Source organism: Pinus tabuliformis, chromosome 9 (assembly GCF_031772625.1).
Source record: "Pinus tabuliformis cultivar Carrire ecotype Pingquan chromosome 9, CPIR1, whole genome shotgun sequence".
NCBI classification, from domain to species: Eukaryota; Viridiplantae; Streptophyta; class Pinopsida; order Pinales; family Pinaceae; genus Pinus; species Pinus tabuliformis.
This window is the reverse complement of record NC_142307.1, coordinates 1755294883-1755308118: the sequence shown is the minus strand read 5'-3', so window position 1 is coordinate 1755308118 and position 13236 is coordinate 1755294883. Positions and strand designations below refer to the sequence as shown.

The 13236-nt window shown below is 37.2% G+C and overlaps 1 protein-coding gene across 1 annotated transcript; it reads left to right on the top strand.

Moving 5' to 3' along the window:
• The first annotated feature begins 1015 nt into the window (after positions 1 to 1015).
• LOC149155765 (glutathione S-transferase U19-like) lies at positions 1016 to 1859 on the top strand. Its single transcript, XM_089441141.1, has 2 exons — positions 1016 to 1339; positions 1483 to 1859. The coding sequence occupies exons 1-2, from the start codon at positions 1016 to 1018 to the stop codon at positions 1843 to 1845; spliced, it is 687 nt and encodes a 228-aa protein (XP_089297267.1). The 3' UTR covers positions 1846 to 1859.
• The last annotated feature ends 11377 nt before the right edge of the window (positions 1860 to 13236 follow it).

Here is a 13236-nt window from a genome sequence, read left to right as displayed (position 1 = left end):
GCAAGCCGATTATGCCTATGGGTGTCTCATCGTCGAGGAGCCCCTGCAATGTGTTGACACCTAGCGGACTTTGGTTCTTTTTTCTAGGTTCTTAGATACCAAGTCACCATATGTGGGGTTTTTTCTGTTGTTTTAACCTGTAATGGCTGTTACATGGGGTCTTTTGGTTTTTTTTGTCTTGCTGAAAAAACTCTCAAACATGGAAATCATAAGCTAGTTCCTTGAGTGGGCAGCTCACTTTTTTGGACTTTTTTGGACTCGTTTCCCCTTGGGGACAGTCGCATTTTTAGTCACTGTTTGCTAATATGTGGTAATTACTATGAGTCGCGTTCTGCAAAGGCCCAGTGCCTCCATATAACATATTTTTGTATCTTTAATAGTTCCAATTCCGATGCTGCCGTTACCCAACCCTTTCTGAAATCAACCCACACAAAACTAAATCTAAAATTTAATAAAAACTAAACCTACATAAATCAATCAATCTCAACCAATCTACACATAGCTGCACTCAAGTATGTTATCCAACGTTCTTGGACACTCATTTGAGTCAAGAAAACCGATATAATATGATGCGGATAGAACTTTGAAATAAAGGGCATTTCTGTGAGGAACAACAACCATCTCACTACATTGTTCAAGCTGTATGTTATCTCAACGATCTTTGGACGCTTATTTGAAATAATAAAATAGATATAATAGGATGCGCAGAGAACTTTGAAACGAGCGGCCAATACTCTGAAGAATAACAACAATCTGACTATAATGTTCAATAATTCTCAATTATTACGCACCCTGACAACAACCTGATTACATGCTCAATTATTTGCAATTATTTAGTTCTGCCAAAAGTCAAGTGGAGGGAGATCTTTGTCTTCTTTGGAGAGGTACCGAAACAGTGAGGATAAATAGTGGGGTAAGGGACCAGGTACCACGCCAAGCAAGCAAGGTCGGGCAGTCATACTATATACTTGTGTGCTTCCTGTAATTTTCAGTAGTTTAATTTTAGACGGCGAAAATGGGCCAAGGGGAGGAGCAGGTGAAGGTGGTGAGCCTCTGGGTTAGTCCCTTCAGCATGCGTGTTTTGATTGGATTGGAAGAGAAGGGCGTGACATATGAATACCAAGAAGAGAATCTCGACCCCAAGAGTGACCTGCTGCTGCAAATGAATCCAATTAACAAGACGGTACCTGTCCTCATCCACAACGGCAAGCCTGTGAACGAGTCTCTCATCATTCTCGAATATATCGATGAGGCCTGGCCCAACTCTAATCCATTCATGCCCTCCGACCCATATGACCGAGCCGTTGTAAGATTCTGGGCAGACTTTCTGAACAAGAAAGTAAGCATAATCACACCCAAACTAATCCTTACCCTAAATTTTATTCAATGCATTGCATTTTAGGTTTAATCCATGCAATTTGTGCTATTCCATTTATATGAGGAGCACTTTCTGATACATATGATTCGTGCGATTTCTTCCAGTTCTTCCAGGATGCATTTTATGGTATTTTGAAAACTGAAGGAGAAGCTCTAGAAGAGGGTAAGCGTTGTATGTTAAAGTACCTCGGATTCCTTGAAGGAGAGCTGTCAAAAGGCGGAGATAAGCCTTATTTTGGAGGGGAGCAGTTTGGGTACCTGGACATTGCATTCATTCCCTATGCATGTTGGTTCCATTCATTTGAAATGTTTGGGAAATGGAAGATACCATGGGAAAGCGAGTTCCCAAGCCTCCAACTGTGGATGAAGAAGTGCATGGAGAGAAAGAGCGTGAAAAAAATCCTCCCGGACCCTCTTAAGGTTTTGGAATATGCCATTCCATTTAGGAAGAAATTTGTCACCTCCTAGTAACTGAAAATCTGAATTACTTGCATCAGCGTAGCCATATACATATAGTTATATGACCGTGTCTAGTAGATTAGTAATGCGGATAAGTTCTTACTCTCGTTAGTGTTTCTAGTCATATGGACTTTGGATCCCCAAAGACTGTGACCTTTGAACTAGAGGTTTAAAGTGGCTTCGTCACTGCAAACACTCGTACCAATAATAAGTTTTATTATTATGTTAACTTTAATGTTTGGATCGTTTCGTTTTAGTTCTGTCGTTTTCACTTCGAATGGTTCAATAAGATCTTTGGAAATTTGAAGCGAAAGATATATCTAATTTCCCAGCATTGAGATAGCAGGAATGCAATATTGTTGGAAAAGATTGTCTTTGTAAAGTAGTATGCGAATATGGCAATGTAGAAGAGAAAATAATTGCAATGTTAAATTCTCAAAGCGATAAAATCAAACCTATCAATTAGAGAAAGACTATAAAGACTTTAAGGGAGATGTGATCTACATATTATGTGTTGGGTATTTTTAAATGGAGAAATACCAAAACCATCAAATAAAAAAAATTCACCACAGAGACAATGTTCTGTTTCTTTTGTCCAAGATCTTTTGCAGAGAACCTCTTTAAAATCAAAATGACTCACAAGACAGCATTACACAGCCACAACACATTTCTATTAATTTAAAACTGAAAGACTGATACAAATTCCATCCTCTGTGCAAAGAGGGATTCACAAAATAAAACTCTACTGCTGTCACAAATTTTTCCACCGCTGTGGATGTTACAAAATCAGTTCTCCATACCTCAATGACAGAATCAAGACATTACATGCATACATCTATATCGCAGTGCTGTGCGTTTAATACATACCAAAAAAAAACACACGCAACTCACAACACACATAAAAACTACTGCACGTAAACTATTTTTTATGACAACGTATATAAAACATATATATATAAAACTTATATTAAAACATGCCCATAACTTATATTAAATATATGGGACGTATGCCCATCATAATATTAAAGGCCGCCACCAAAAAAAACTACGACACACATTAAACTCTATTTAATTCCTCCTACGGCGGTCAACGTATGAAACTTGATTTGACGCGGGCGGAGGGCAACTTTGGAAAGTCAACGGCTGAGATTGTGCGCCCAGCTGATCCAACGTGGTTCGCACGCCAACCTCCAGCAAACCAAACGAACTTTACTGTCCGGGGAAAGCAGTTTTGGTGTTTGTACAAGGACGCGTGGCGGAGTGTGAATGTGTTCGGAGCCTCAGCTACGGATACCGCCTTTGGTGAATGGCGGTGCGGGGAGACCGGGTGGTTTTCAAGAAGACCACCGCGCGCTGTAAAATTACAAATTTAACACTCCCCTTTAATTTTAACAGCCGCGCGTTCAGTCATTCCCAAGCATTTTCTCAAAAATTCAAAACTCTTCTGAACGAGTGGCTTTGTCAAGATGTCTGCAACCTGTTCCTGGGTCCTGCAATGTTCGAGGACTATTTCTCCATTGTTCACTAATTCTCTGACGTAGTGAAATCTTGTATCAATGTGTTTCGTTCTCTTATGAAACACTGAATTCTTTGACAAAGCAATAGCGGACCTATTGTCACAAAAGACCACTGTCGCTTTTGCCTGCTCTTGGCCTAAGCTTCTCAACATCCTTCTCATCCAAACTGCCTGACATGCTACTGGTGTCGCTGCCACATATTCTGCCTCTGCTGTAGATAATGCTACAATGGATTGCTTCTTAGAAGCCCATGAAATGGCTCCTGAACCCATATTAAAAACATAACCGGAAGTGCTCTTCCGATCATCTACACTTCCAGCCCAATCGCTATCTGTGTACCCAACCAAATCTGAATGTTCTGAGGCATGATATAGAATTCCAAACATTTTGGTACCTTTGGCATACCTCAAAATTCTCTTTGCTGCCTGCCAATGTGCCTCCTTTGGCCTCTCCATAAATCTGGAAATCAAACTAACAGCATACATTAAATCAGGCCTAGTAGCTGTTAAATACATAAGGCTGCCCACAATGCTTTTATACGAGCTAGGATCAAAATCCTTGCTGTTGTCCTCTCTGCTGAGTTTTAATCCCATCATTGTGGGAGTGATTGCTGCCTTGCGCTCTTGCATGTTAAATCTGCCCAAAACTTGATTTACATATCTTGCTTGAGATATAAAAATTCCTTTTTCATTTTGATCTACTTCTATGCCTAAGAAGTATCTTAACAAACCCATGTCAGTCATTTCAAATTCATCCTTCATGACTGATTTAAAATTCTCAATAAGATAAATATCATTTCCAGTGAAAATAACATCATCTACATACAAGACAACAATTAAAATTTTACCATCCTTTTCCTCGATGTAGACTGTGGGTTCTCCTTCACATTTGTCAAATTCATTATCCAATAGATAAGAATCTATCCTGCTGTACCATGCTCTTGGCGCTTGCTTCAGCCCATAAAGAGCTTTCTTCAATTTGCACACTTTGTGCTCTTCTCCTTTCTTCTCATATCCGAGAGGCTGTTCCACATAAACCTCTTCCATTAACACTCCATTTAGGAATGCTGATTTCACATCCATTTGGTAGACTTTCCATTTGTTTTGTGCTGCTATGGACAGCACTGCTCTCACGGCTTCCATTCTTGCAACCGGTGCGAAAGTCTCCTCATAGTCTCTCCCATACTGCTGCTTGTAGCCTTTGACAAACAGCCTTGCTTTATGTCTTTCAATCTTGCCTTCAGCATTGCTCTTGGTCTTGTAGACCCATTTCACACCAATGACTTCTTTGCCTTTTGGTAGCTCAACCAAATCCCATGTTTTGTTTCTCTCTATGGCATTGATTTCCTCATCCATAGCTTCTATCCATTTCCTATCTTTAATTGCATCCTTGAAATGAATAGGATCATCAACATGACAATACAAGGCAAATAAGGAATTCATTCCTTCTTCATAAATGTCACTTAGATTTCTAAATTTCTTACCTCTTTCACTTGGTGTGCAAGTGCTTGAAGATGCACTTGAATTTCCTCCTTCTAGTGTGCTTGGAGAAGCACTCTCATTGATCCTCAATGGTGTACCTTGCTGTTCTTGTGTTGGTGCTGCTATTCGGGGATTCATTTCAGCCACCTCCTCTTCATCCTCATCATGAGACAAACAGTTTTTAACATTCACTGTTTTCTCTATGCTTCCATCCCAAGCTTCCTCTTCAATGAATTGAACATCCCTGCTGACAAAGAACTTCTTGGTAGATGGGATGTACAGCCTGTAGGCTTTGGATTCGTCACTGTATCCAATGAAGATGCATTTCTCCCCTTTGCTGTCCAACTTCCTCCTTAGCTGATCTGGAATGTGTGCATAGGCCACACATCCAAAAACTCTCATGTGGGTGACTCTTTGCTTTCTCCCACTCCATGCCTCTTCTGGCACTTTGTTCATGACTGCCTTTGTAGGACACCTGTTCAAAATATAAACTGCACAATGTACAGCTTCAGCCCAATACTCATTTGGCAAATGCTTTGCCTTCAGCATGCTCCTCGCCATCTCCATGATGGTTCTGTTCTTCCTTTCAGCAACTCCATTTTGTTGTGGGGTGTACCGAGTTGTAAACTGTTTATGAATTCCATTTTCTCTACAAAATTTTAGGAATTCATTGGAGATATACTCACCTCCTCTATCAGTTCTCAATACTTTTATGTGCAGCCCGCTTTGGTTCTCCACAAGTACTTTGAAATTTTGGAATTTCTCAAAGACTTCACTTTTGTTCTTGAGGAAATATATCCAAGTCTTTCTTGTAAAATCATCAATGAATGTCAAGAAATATAGGCTGCCAGCTAATGATGGAGCTTGTATTGGTCCACACAAATCTGAGTGGATAATCTCTAAGGGTGCCTTTGCCCTTATGCTTTTCCCTGATGGAAAACTTTCTCTATGTTGTTTGCCCAATATACAACCTTCACAAAGGCTGTCTGGCTTCTCTATCAATGGTAATCCCTTTACCATTCCTTTTCTGCTCAATAAGTTTAGACCTCCAAAATTTAGATGCCTGAATCTCAAGTGCCATAACCAGTTCTCATCCTTTCGCACGCTTTGGAAGGCCTCTTGGGTGACTGCTGCCATTTCCCTTTTGTTCTTCATGTCTGCCCTGATCCGAAGAGGGAACATCCTGTTCCTTGTCATCTTCACTTCAGCAATGCATCTTTTGCTGGGTGGTATGTCCATGATGGTGCACACATCATTTACAAAGTAAACATTGTAACCCTTTTGGATAAGCTGTCCAACACTCAATAGGTTACATCTCATTCCGGGGACATAGTAGACATCTGCTATGGTTTTCCTTTCTCCTTGCTTTGTAAATATTTTTACCTCCCCTTTTCCCATAACAGACACTTTACTATCAGTTCCTAGTGTGACCTCTGATTTCAAATTCTGATTTAAGGCTGAAAAGAGGGCTATATTCCCTGTCATATGGTTGCTGCAACCTGAGTCTAAAAACCAAATGTCTTCACTATGTGTTTCAGCCATGTTACAAGCTAACATGAAATTTTCTTGACTATTGTTTTCTCTTGTAACATTTGCATTTTGTCTGTTGTTCATATCATGCTGTTTCTTTCTACAATCACTAGCATAATGTCCATACTTTTTGCAATAATAGCATTGAACATTAGATTTATCATACCTTTGTCCTTGAGCCTGATACTGATCTCTTTGTTGGTTGCTGCCTTGACCTTGGTTCTGATTTGGATTGCTGCCTCTTCCTTGTGCATTTGCTGGGCTGTTCCTTCCACCTCTGTTCTGGCTTCTGCCTCTTCTTCTTCGGTTTCCTCTTCCTTGACCCCTTCCTCTTCCAAAGGACATTTGGGTCTTGAAGGCTTGCTCAAGGGATGAGTTTTCATTCCTACTCAACCTCTGCTCATGAGTTATCAGTGATGCATGTAGCTCATCAACTGAATAGTTTGAGAGATCCTTTGTCTCTTCAATGGTGGTGACTATGGCATCGAACCTTGAGGGTAAGACCCTCAATATTTTCTCCACTATTCTTCTATCTTCAATTGTTTCTCCATGAGTTCTCATTTGTGTGATTACACCAATCACATGAGTGAAGAATGATTCAATGTTGTCTGACTCCTTCATGTTCAAGTTTTAAAAATCCTTTCTCAGCATTTGCAATTTTGTTGTCTTCACTCTCTCCATGCCTTGATAGGCTGTCTTGAGAGTTTGCCATGCTTCATGTGATGTTGTAGCTGCTGCTATCCTTGGGAATATACTCTGGTCCACTGCTTGATACAACAAGACAATGGCCTTTGCATCCTTCTTCCTATTGAGCTTCAGCTGATCCTTCTCTCCCTGAGTTAATGCATTGAACTCAGTTTCATCTGCTGGTTCTTCAAACCCATATTCTACTAGTTCCCATATATCTTGAGAGATGAACAAAGCTCTCATGGTTATAGACCAGTAGTCATAGTTCTTCCCATTAAAGTATGGGAGCTGGGTGTTGAACATACCCATGCTTGTGCTTGCCATTCCTTGCATCTCGAACTATGGTTTTAAATCCTTGACTGTGATTTGTTTTTTTAAAAACTGACTGTCTTCAACAATAACAAGAGAAATGCTTTTGGAGAATACCTGAATCCTTCGTTGTCTGAGTCTTTTGTCTGCCTGAGAAGTTTTGCTGCAGCAACAACCTTCTCCCTTCAGCTTCTTTAACTTCTTTAAAGAGCCTAGTCCTGCTCCGATACCACTGTTGGGTATTTTTAAATGGAGAAATACCAAAACCAAAAAAAAATTCACCACAGAGACAATGCTCTGTTTCTTCTGTCCAAGATCTTTTGCAGAGAACCTCTTTAAAATCAAAATGACTCACAAGACAGCATTACACAGCCACAACACATTTCTATTAATTTAAAACTGAAAGACTGATACAAATTCCATCCTCTGTGCAAAGAGGGATTCACAAAATAAAACTCTGCTGCTCTCACAGATTTTTCCACTGCTGTGGATATTACAAAATCAGTTCTATATACTTCAATGGCCGAATCAAGACATTACATACATACATCTATATCGCACTGCTGTGCGTTTAATACATACCAAAAAAAACACACGCAACTACCGTGCGCAGTCACAACACACATAAAAACTACTGCACGTAAACTATTTTTTATGACAACGTATATAAAACATATATATATAAAACTTATATTAAAACATGCCCATAACTTATATTAAATATATGGGACGTATGCCCATCATAATATTGAAGGCCGCCACCAAAAAAAAACTACGACACACATTAAACTCTATTTAATTCCTCCTACGGCGGTCAACGTATGAAACTTGATTTGACGCGGGCGGAGGGCAACTTTGGAAAGTCAACGGCTGAGATTGTGCGCCCAGCTGATCCAACGTGGTTCGCACGCCAACCTCCAGCAAACCAAACGAACTTTACTGTCCGGGGAAAGCAGTTTTGGTGTTTGTACAAGGACGCGTGACGGAGTGTGAATGTGTTCGGAGCCTCAGCTACGGATACCGCCTTTGGTGAATGGCGGTGCGGGGAGACCGGGTGGTTTTCAAGAAGACCACCGCGCGCTGTAAAATTACAAATTTAACATTATGGACTTTGGGAAAATCAAAAGACTATTAAGGGAAATTTGATCTACATCCTAAGGACTCGGAAAATTTGTACTTGTTATGGCCGTATCTCTGAACAATTTGCCATCCACGTGGATGGTTCACATTTAAAAAGAGAGAGTCATTCTGAATGATTCCGATGGATTTTCCAAATGGTTACTCGGTAACAAATGGTAATTTTACATTATGTTATTTTCAAATATATATATTAATTTAAGTTTTTCTAAAATTTATAGAGTTAATAGTTATTTAGTTGTTTGTTTTAAAATATTCCAAAAATATGATGTACATGAGTAAAATGGAATTATCAATTTTAGGATTTACATTAATAAAAATTATATTTTGAATTAATAATAGATTTAAAGGAATATAAATATTTATAATTTTTTATTTTAATCATAGATAAAATATGAAAGTTAAAAGATAATGTAATATATGATTCACAGTGGTAAGAAATGGATTCTTTATATGTAAAATAATTTTTTTCATTAGAATAAAATAAAGAGTCAAAATAAGTATTGTGTATGTAAAATTTCAACTATAATATGTAAAATAAGAACGATAATTAATTTGTAAATTAGGAATGATAGTTGATAGTTGTTAGAGGGAGTTTTTATGATTTGCAAAGAAATAAGACTTTTTATTATATTTTTGGGGGCATTTGCGTTGGGAATTGTCACTAACAATCTAGTCTAGTTCTAGTTCTAGTTTTTGTTGCAAGACCTCTATATTATAAAGGAAGAAGGAACCAAATCAAAGATAGTTTAAGGAGACTCTATGGCAGTGATCAATGAAATAATTCATCAAGTTAGCCATGGAAGAAATATATTGAATTCCCTCATTTGTAGAATCTAGCACTCTCTTTCTCAATTTGATCACACCATATTTTATCATATCAAAAGAGAATTTAAAAGTGAAGTGGATTATTAGGAAAATGTGCTCTCCTCCCTGGGCCTTCCAGTTTTAATCAAAGAAGAGAAACATTATAGCCTAATCCCTTCATCAATTGATTAGTGAGTAACTAAATTTCCCTCCTTTTTAATATCCACATATTTCGATACTACCATTCAAGGTAATATGGGAAGAATGGCGTGTTGTGGTTTTCCCATATGTCACATTTGATATGGAAAGTCTAATTCATTATTAATCAATGGAAATGATTTAATCCCACATGAAATATAGGAAAATGGGGACATTTTAGCTCACTTGGTGTTTCTTGTTGGGAAAGTCATATGGCTTTTTTGGAGATGAGTTTACCAAAGACATAGGAATAACTTTGGTACTTAGGAGTGTGATTTTTGAGCTTTTCGGTTTGTTTTTATAGAGGATTTTGGCTTAAGTAACACCACATCAAGCTAGGTTCTCCACGTATCTAGACTTTATTACTTGCACTCGGAAATCTCTAGTATCTCAATATCTTCCTTCTATTTTATTTTTTTCAAGTATTTGTGGAGCCTTAGTTAGAAATAGTTATCATCAATCCCATTTTCTCATTCATTCATTTTTTACATCTCCTACATTAGATTGATATTAACTTTTTTGATTTTGCATTTTATTGATATGAAAAATTATGGTGGCTATTCTATATTCCTCTTTACCACTTTCATGAGAAATGATGCAGGGTTACCCATGGATACGCACAATATGCATGTTAAATATGCATAAACTAATTTTCTGAGGACTTTTAAATCTCTACTGAGTCAAATCTTCCACCATCAATGGTTAAGGCCCCTTAAATAATTTCTTATGCGGAATGCTTCCTTATAATAGCCCAGTCTTGATAAACCCATCCTTTCCTTTTTATCGGAAATCATTCACCCTCATAAACCTTTATTTAACCTTAAGCCACATATATAATCAAACCCCGCTTTATAACATTGTTATATCTGACTTAACACATAAAACCTTTATATCGTGCTTATTCCTATTATAATGTTTATATAATAGAAATACTCTATAAGCATACTTTTTCCGCTCAAAATACGATCTTTGCACATTTAATGAGGCATCCCTTTATCACTAATCGCAATCGGGGTTCTTTGTGGGTCTCATACTCCACGTGACTCCTTCGCATCCGATATGCAATAGCCTTCCGAAACTCAAATATAATAAACGCGCCGTATAACCCTATCGGGTCTGCCTCATATCGCTTGTCACATTCCTTTTCGTCGATACAGCGCCATGTACTAACTGCGATGTCATTGCTTCGCTGATCACATCGACATCGCCCATCGCACTTCCTTATGGTTTGGGGTTTATTCACTTCTCCGAAATAACATTGTGATTAGGTTCCCACCATTGACCCTCTTCTCAGATCTAACGATCCTTGTTCCATTTCTTAATCGCAATCGTTAAAGGCTTGAGGCCGGTTCATTGCTCCTATTGCTTCCCTCTGATGCGATATTTCATAACTCCATCATGCGACTTAATCCTAGCCATTGATCGTAAAGATCCAATGGCCACTGAACACTAATGCTTCACTTCTCCATCTGTCTCCTTACTTGTATTTTATAACATTTTTCCAATGTTTCTCCATGGTTCTCGGGTTTCTTCAAAGGTTCCTGTTCTTTGTTGTTTTCGCTACGTAACTCTTCTTAGCTTAACCTCTCATGCTCCTTTGATCGATGTCATCCCAGATCATTTCTTAATCCTTCAATGGATTCAAAGATCCATTATGAACCATTGGCTCATTCTTCTCCTCTATGCTTCGCCTCGACTCTACCTGCATACATAAACTATGCAAATCTATGAATACATCAACCAATAATTGACTCACACACTTACACTTACGATTGAATTCTCTGTATATAAATATAAAAACCAACGATTACATATTGAGACTTTGTATCTCTGCCTTGATCTTTTGGTTACAATGGTCTCTATTTACAATTTCCCCGTAGGCTTAAATCCCACTCTAACTAGCTTAACAAGCTAATTATCTAACTCTCTAACCCCTGATTATGCCTTTAAGGCTTACATTTATACAAAAGGACTCTAAAACCAATTCCTGGTTTAGATCCATAAATTCTTCAACAAAATTCCTAAAACCTCTTCCTCACCCGTAAGGATCTTCTCTAATCCATAAAAATCATGAACTAACTCCTAATATGAGCTGTAGAATTAATTCTCAAATCCCTTAATCTCTCAACTATCCTAATTCTCTCATGTTCTCCTACATTCGAGAACATTTACAAATATGCCTCACCATATTCAATTAAATCCCTATTCTAGATTTTCTCATTAAAATCACTCAAAACATTAATAATTACATTTAATTCACACTTAGGAACCCAACTCCCTTGGAAACACAATACCCGTATGTCTACTAAAATACAATGATTTTCCTTGAGCTGAATGCTCCTACATCAAGAAAGATATAACTAGTGCAAATGTAGATAAATTTTGCATGAACAAAGTTAGTGAGGTTCTTTGTAGGCATGATGATATTAAACATACCAAAATTAGGGCATTAATGATTGCTTCATCCAAAATAATATAACTTGAGCACGATAACATCACTCATAATGTGCACATCATAAATATTCTCCATTTACAAAAATAATGGACTAACTCTCTCGAGTGTGAGTGGACTAGAATTTACTATTCAGTTCTCTCTTACAAAAAGGAGATTTGTTAATCTCTTTTGTTATTATGGACACGATTGAACATCCTAGGGAATTATCAAGATTCCCACATTTTTATAGAGGTGGTATTCCTCTTTTACATTTATCTCACATAAATAAACCTATCATTCAAAAATATATACCTATGACTTGACCAAGTGGTGCAAAGGAAATAAACAATAAAATATAGTTAGAAAAACTAGTAGTATCACAACTGATTGAATTCAATCCATCATAGCATCCATTAACAAAATGAGGAAAAATGAAGCAATATTCATAAATAAAAAAGAAATACTAATGGACAATAATTTTTAGAGAGCTTAGATGATTTCATTCACATAGAATCATAATATGGATAGGAGAATGCTCACGAGATATCATGCTTTATAAAGAAATGCCTTTGAAACCACAAATGATATGAAGTCTTGAAATAACACTCTGCAAGAGTAAAAAAAATATTACAAATCGAAGTTTAATATGGAATAAAGCATGTGACTATCACATTACATAATGTTCTTGATATTAAAATGATAAAAGGAATTCATATGTCCTAAAAAATATTGGGATGGGAATCCCATGGATCAGATACAATAATATAGTAACTTGGAAGAAAAAGAGAAATGTTGCCAAGGATTAGCTTTATAAATGAACAATACACTCAATAAATATGGATGATAAAATGTTGAGATGAAAGAAGGGAAGTTGCTTCATGTAAGAACATAAGACACTCAAAAAAAATGTAGAGGAATGGATGATGGAATGATGTCAATCATTTGTGAGATTACTACATTTTCTAAATATAGTTTATTATTTATTTCATTTTGACCACCTAGTCTAATGATAGGTGTATATTGTGGAATGATGGATTTATTTATGTGAATTAATAAATTGAAAATATAAGTTTGGAAGATGAGTAGTAATTCTATAAAAATGAAAACGGAATCTTGATATTCCCTAGGATGTTGATTCTTGTCTCTAATAGGAAAATAGATCAACATTTTTGGTGACTCAACTTGGAAGAATATATGGTTAATGATCTATTTCTCTAGTGAATGACTCAACTTAATCTAGTACAAAATCATCATACCATTAGACTCATCCAATTAAAGAAGCATTTTGAATCAATTATAT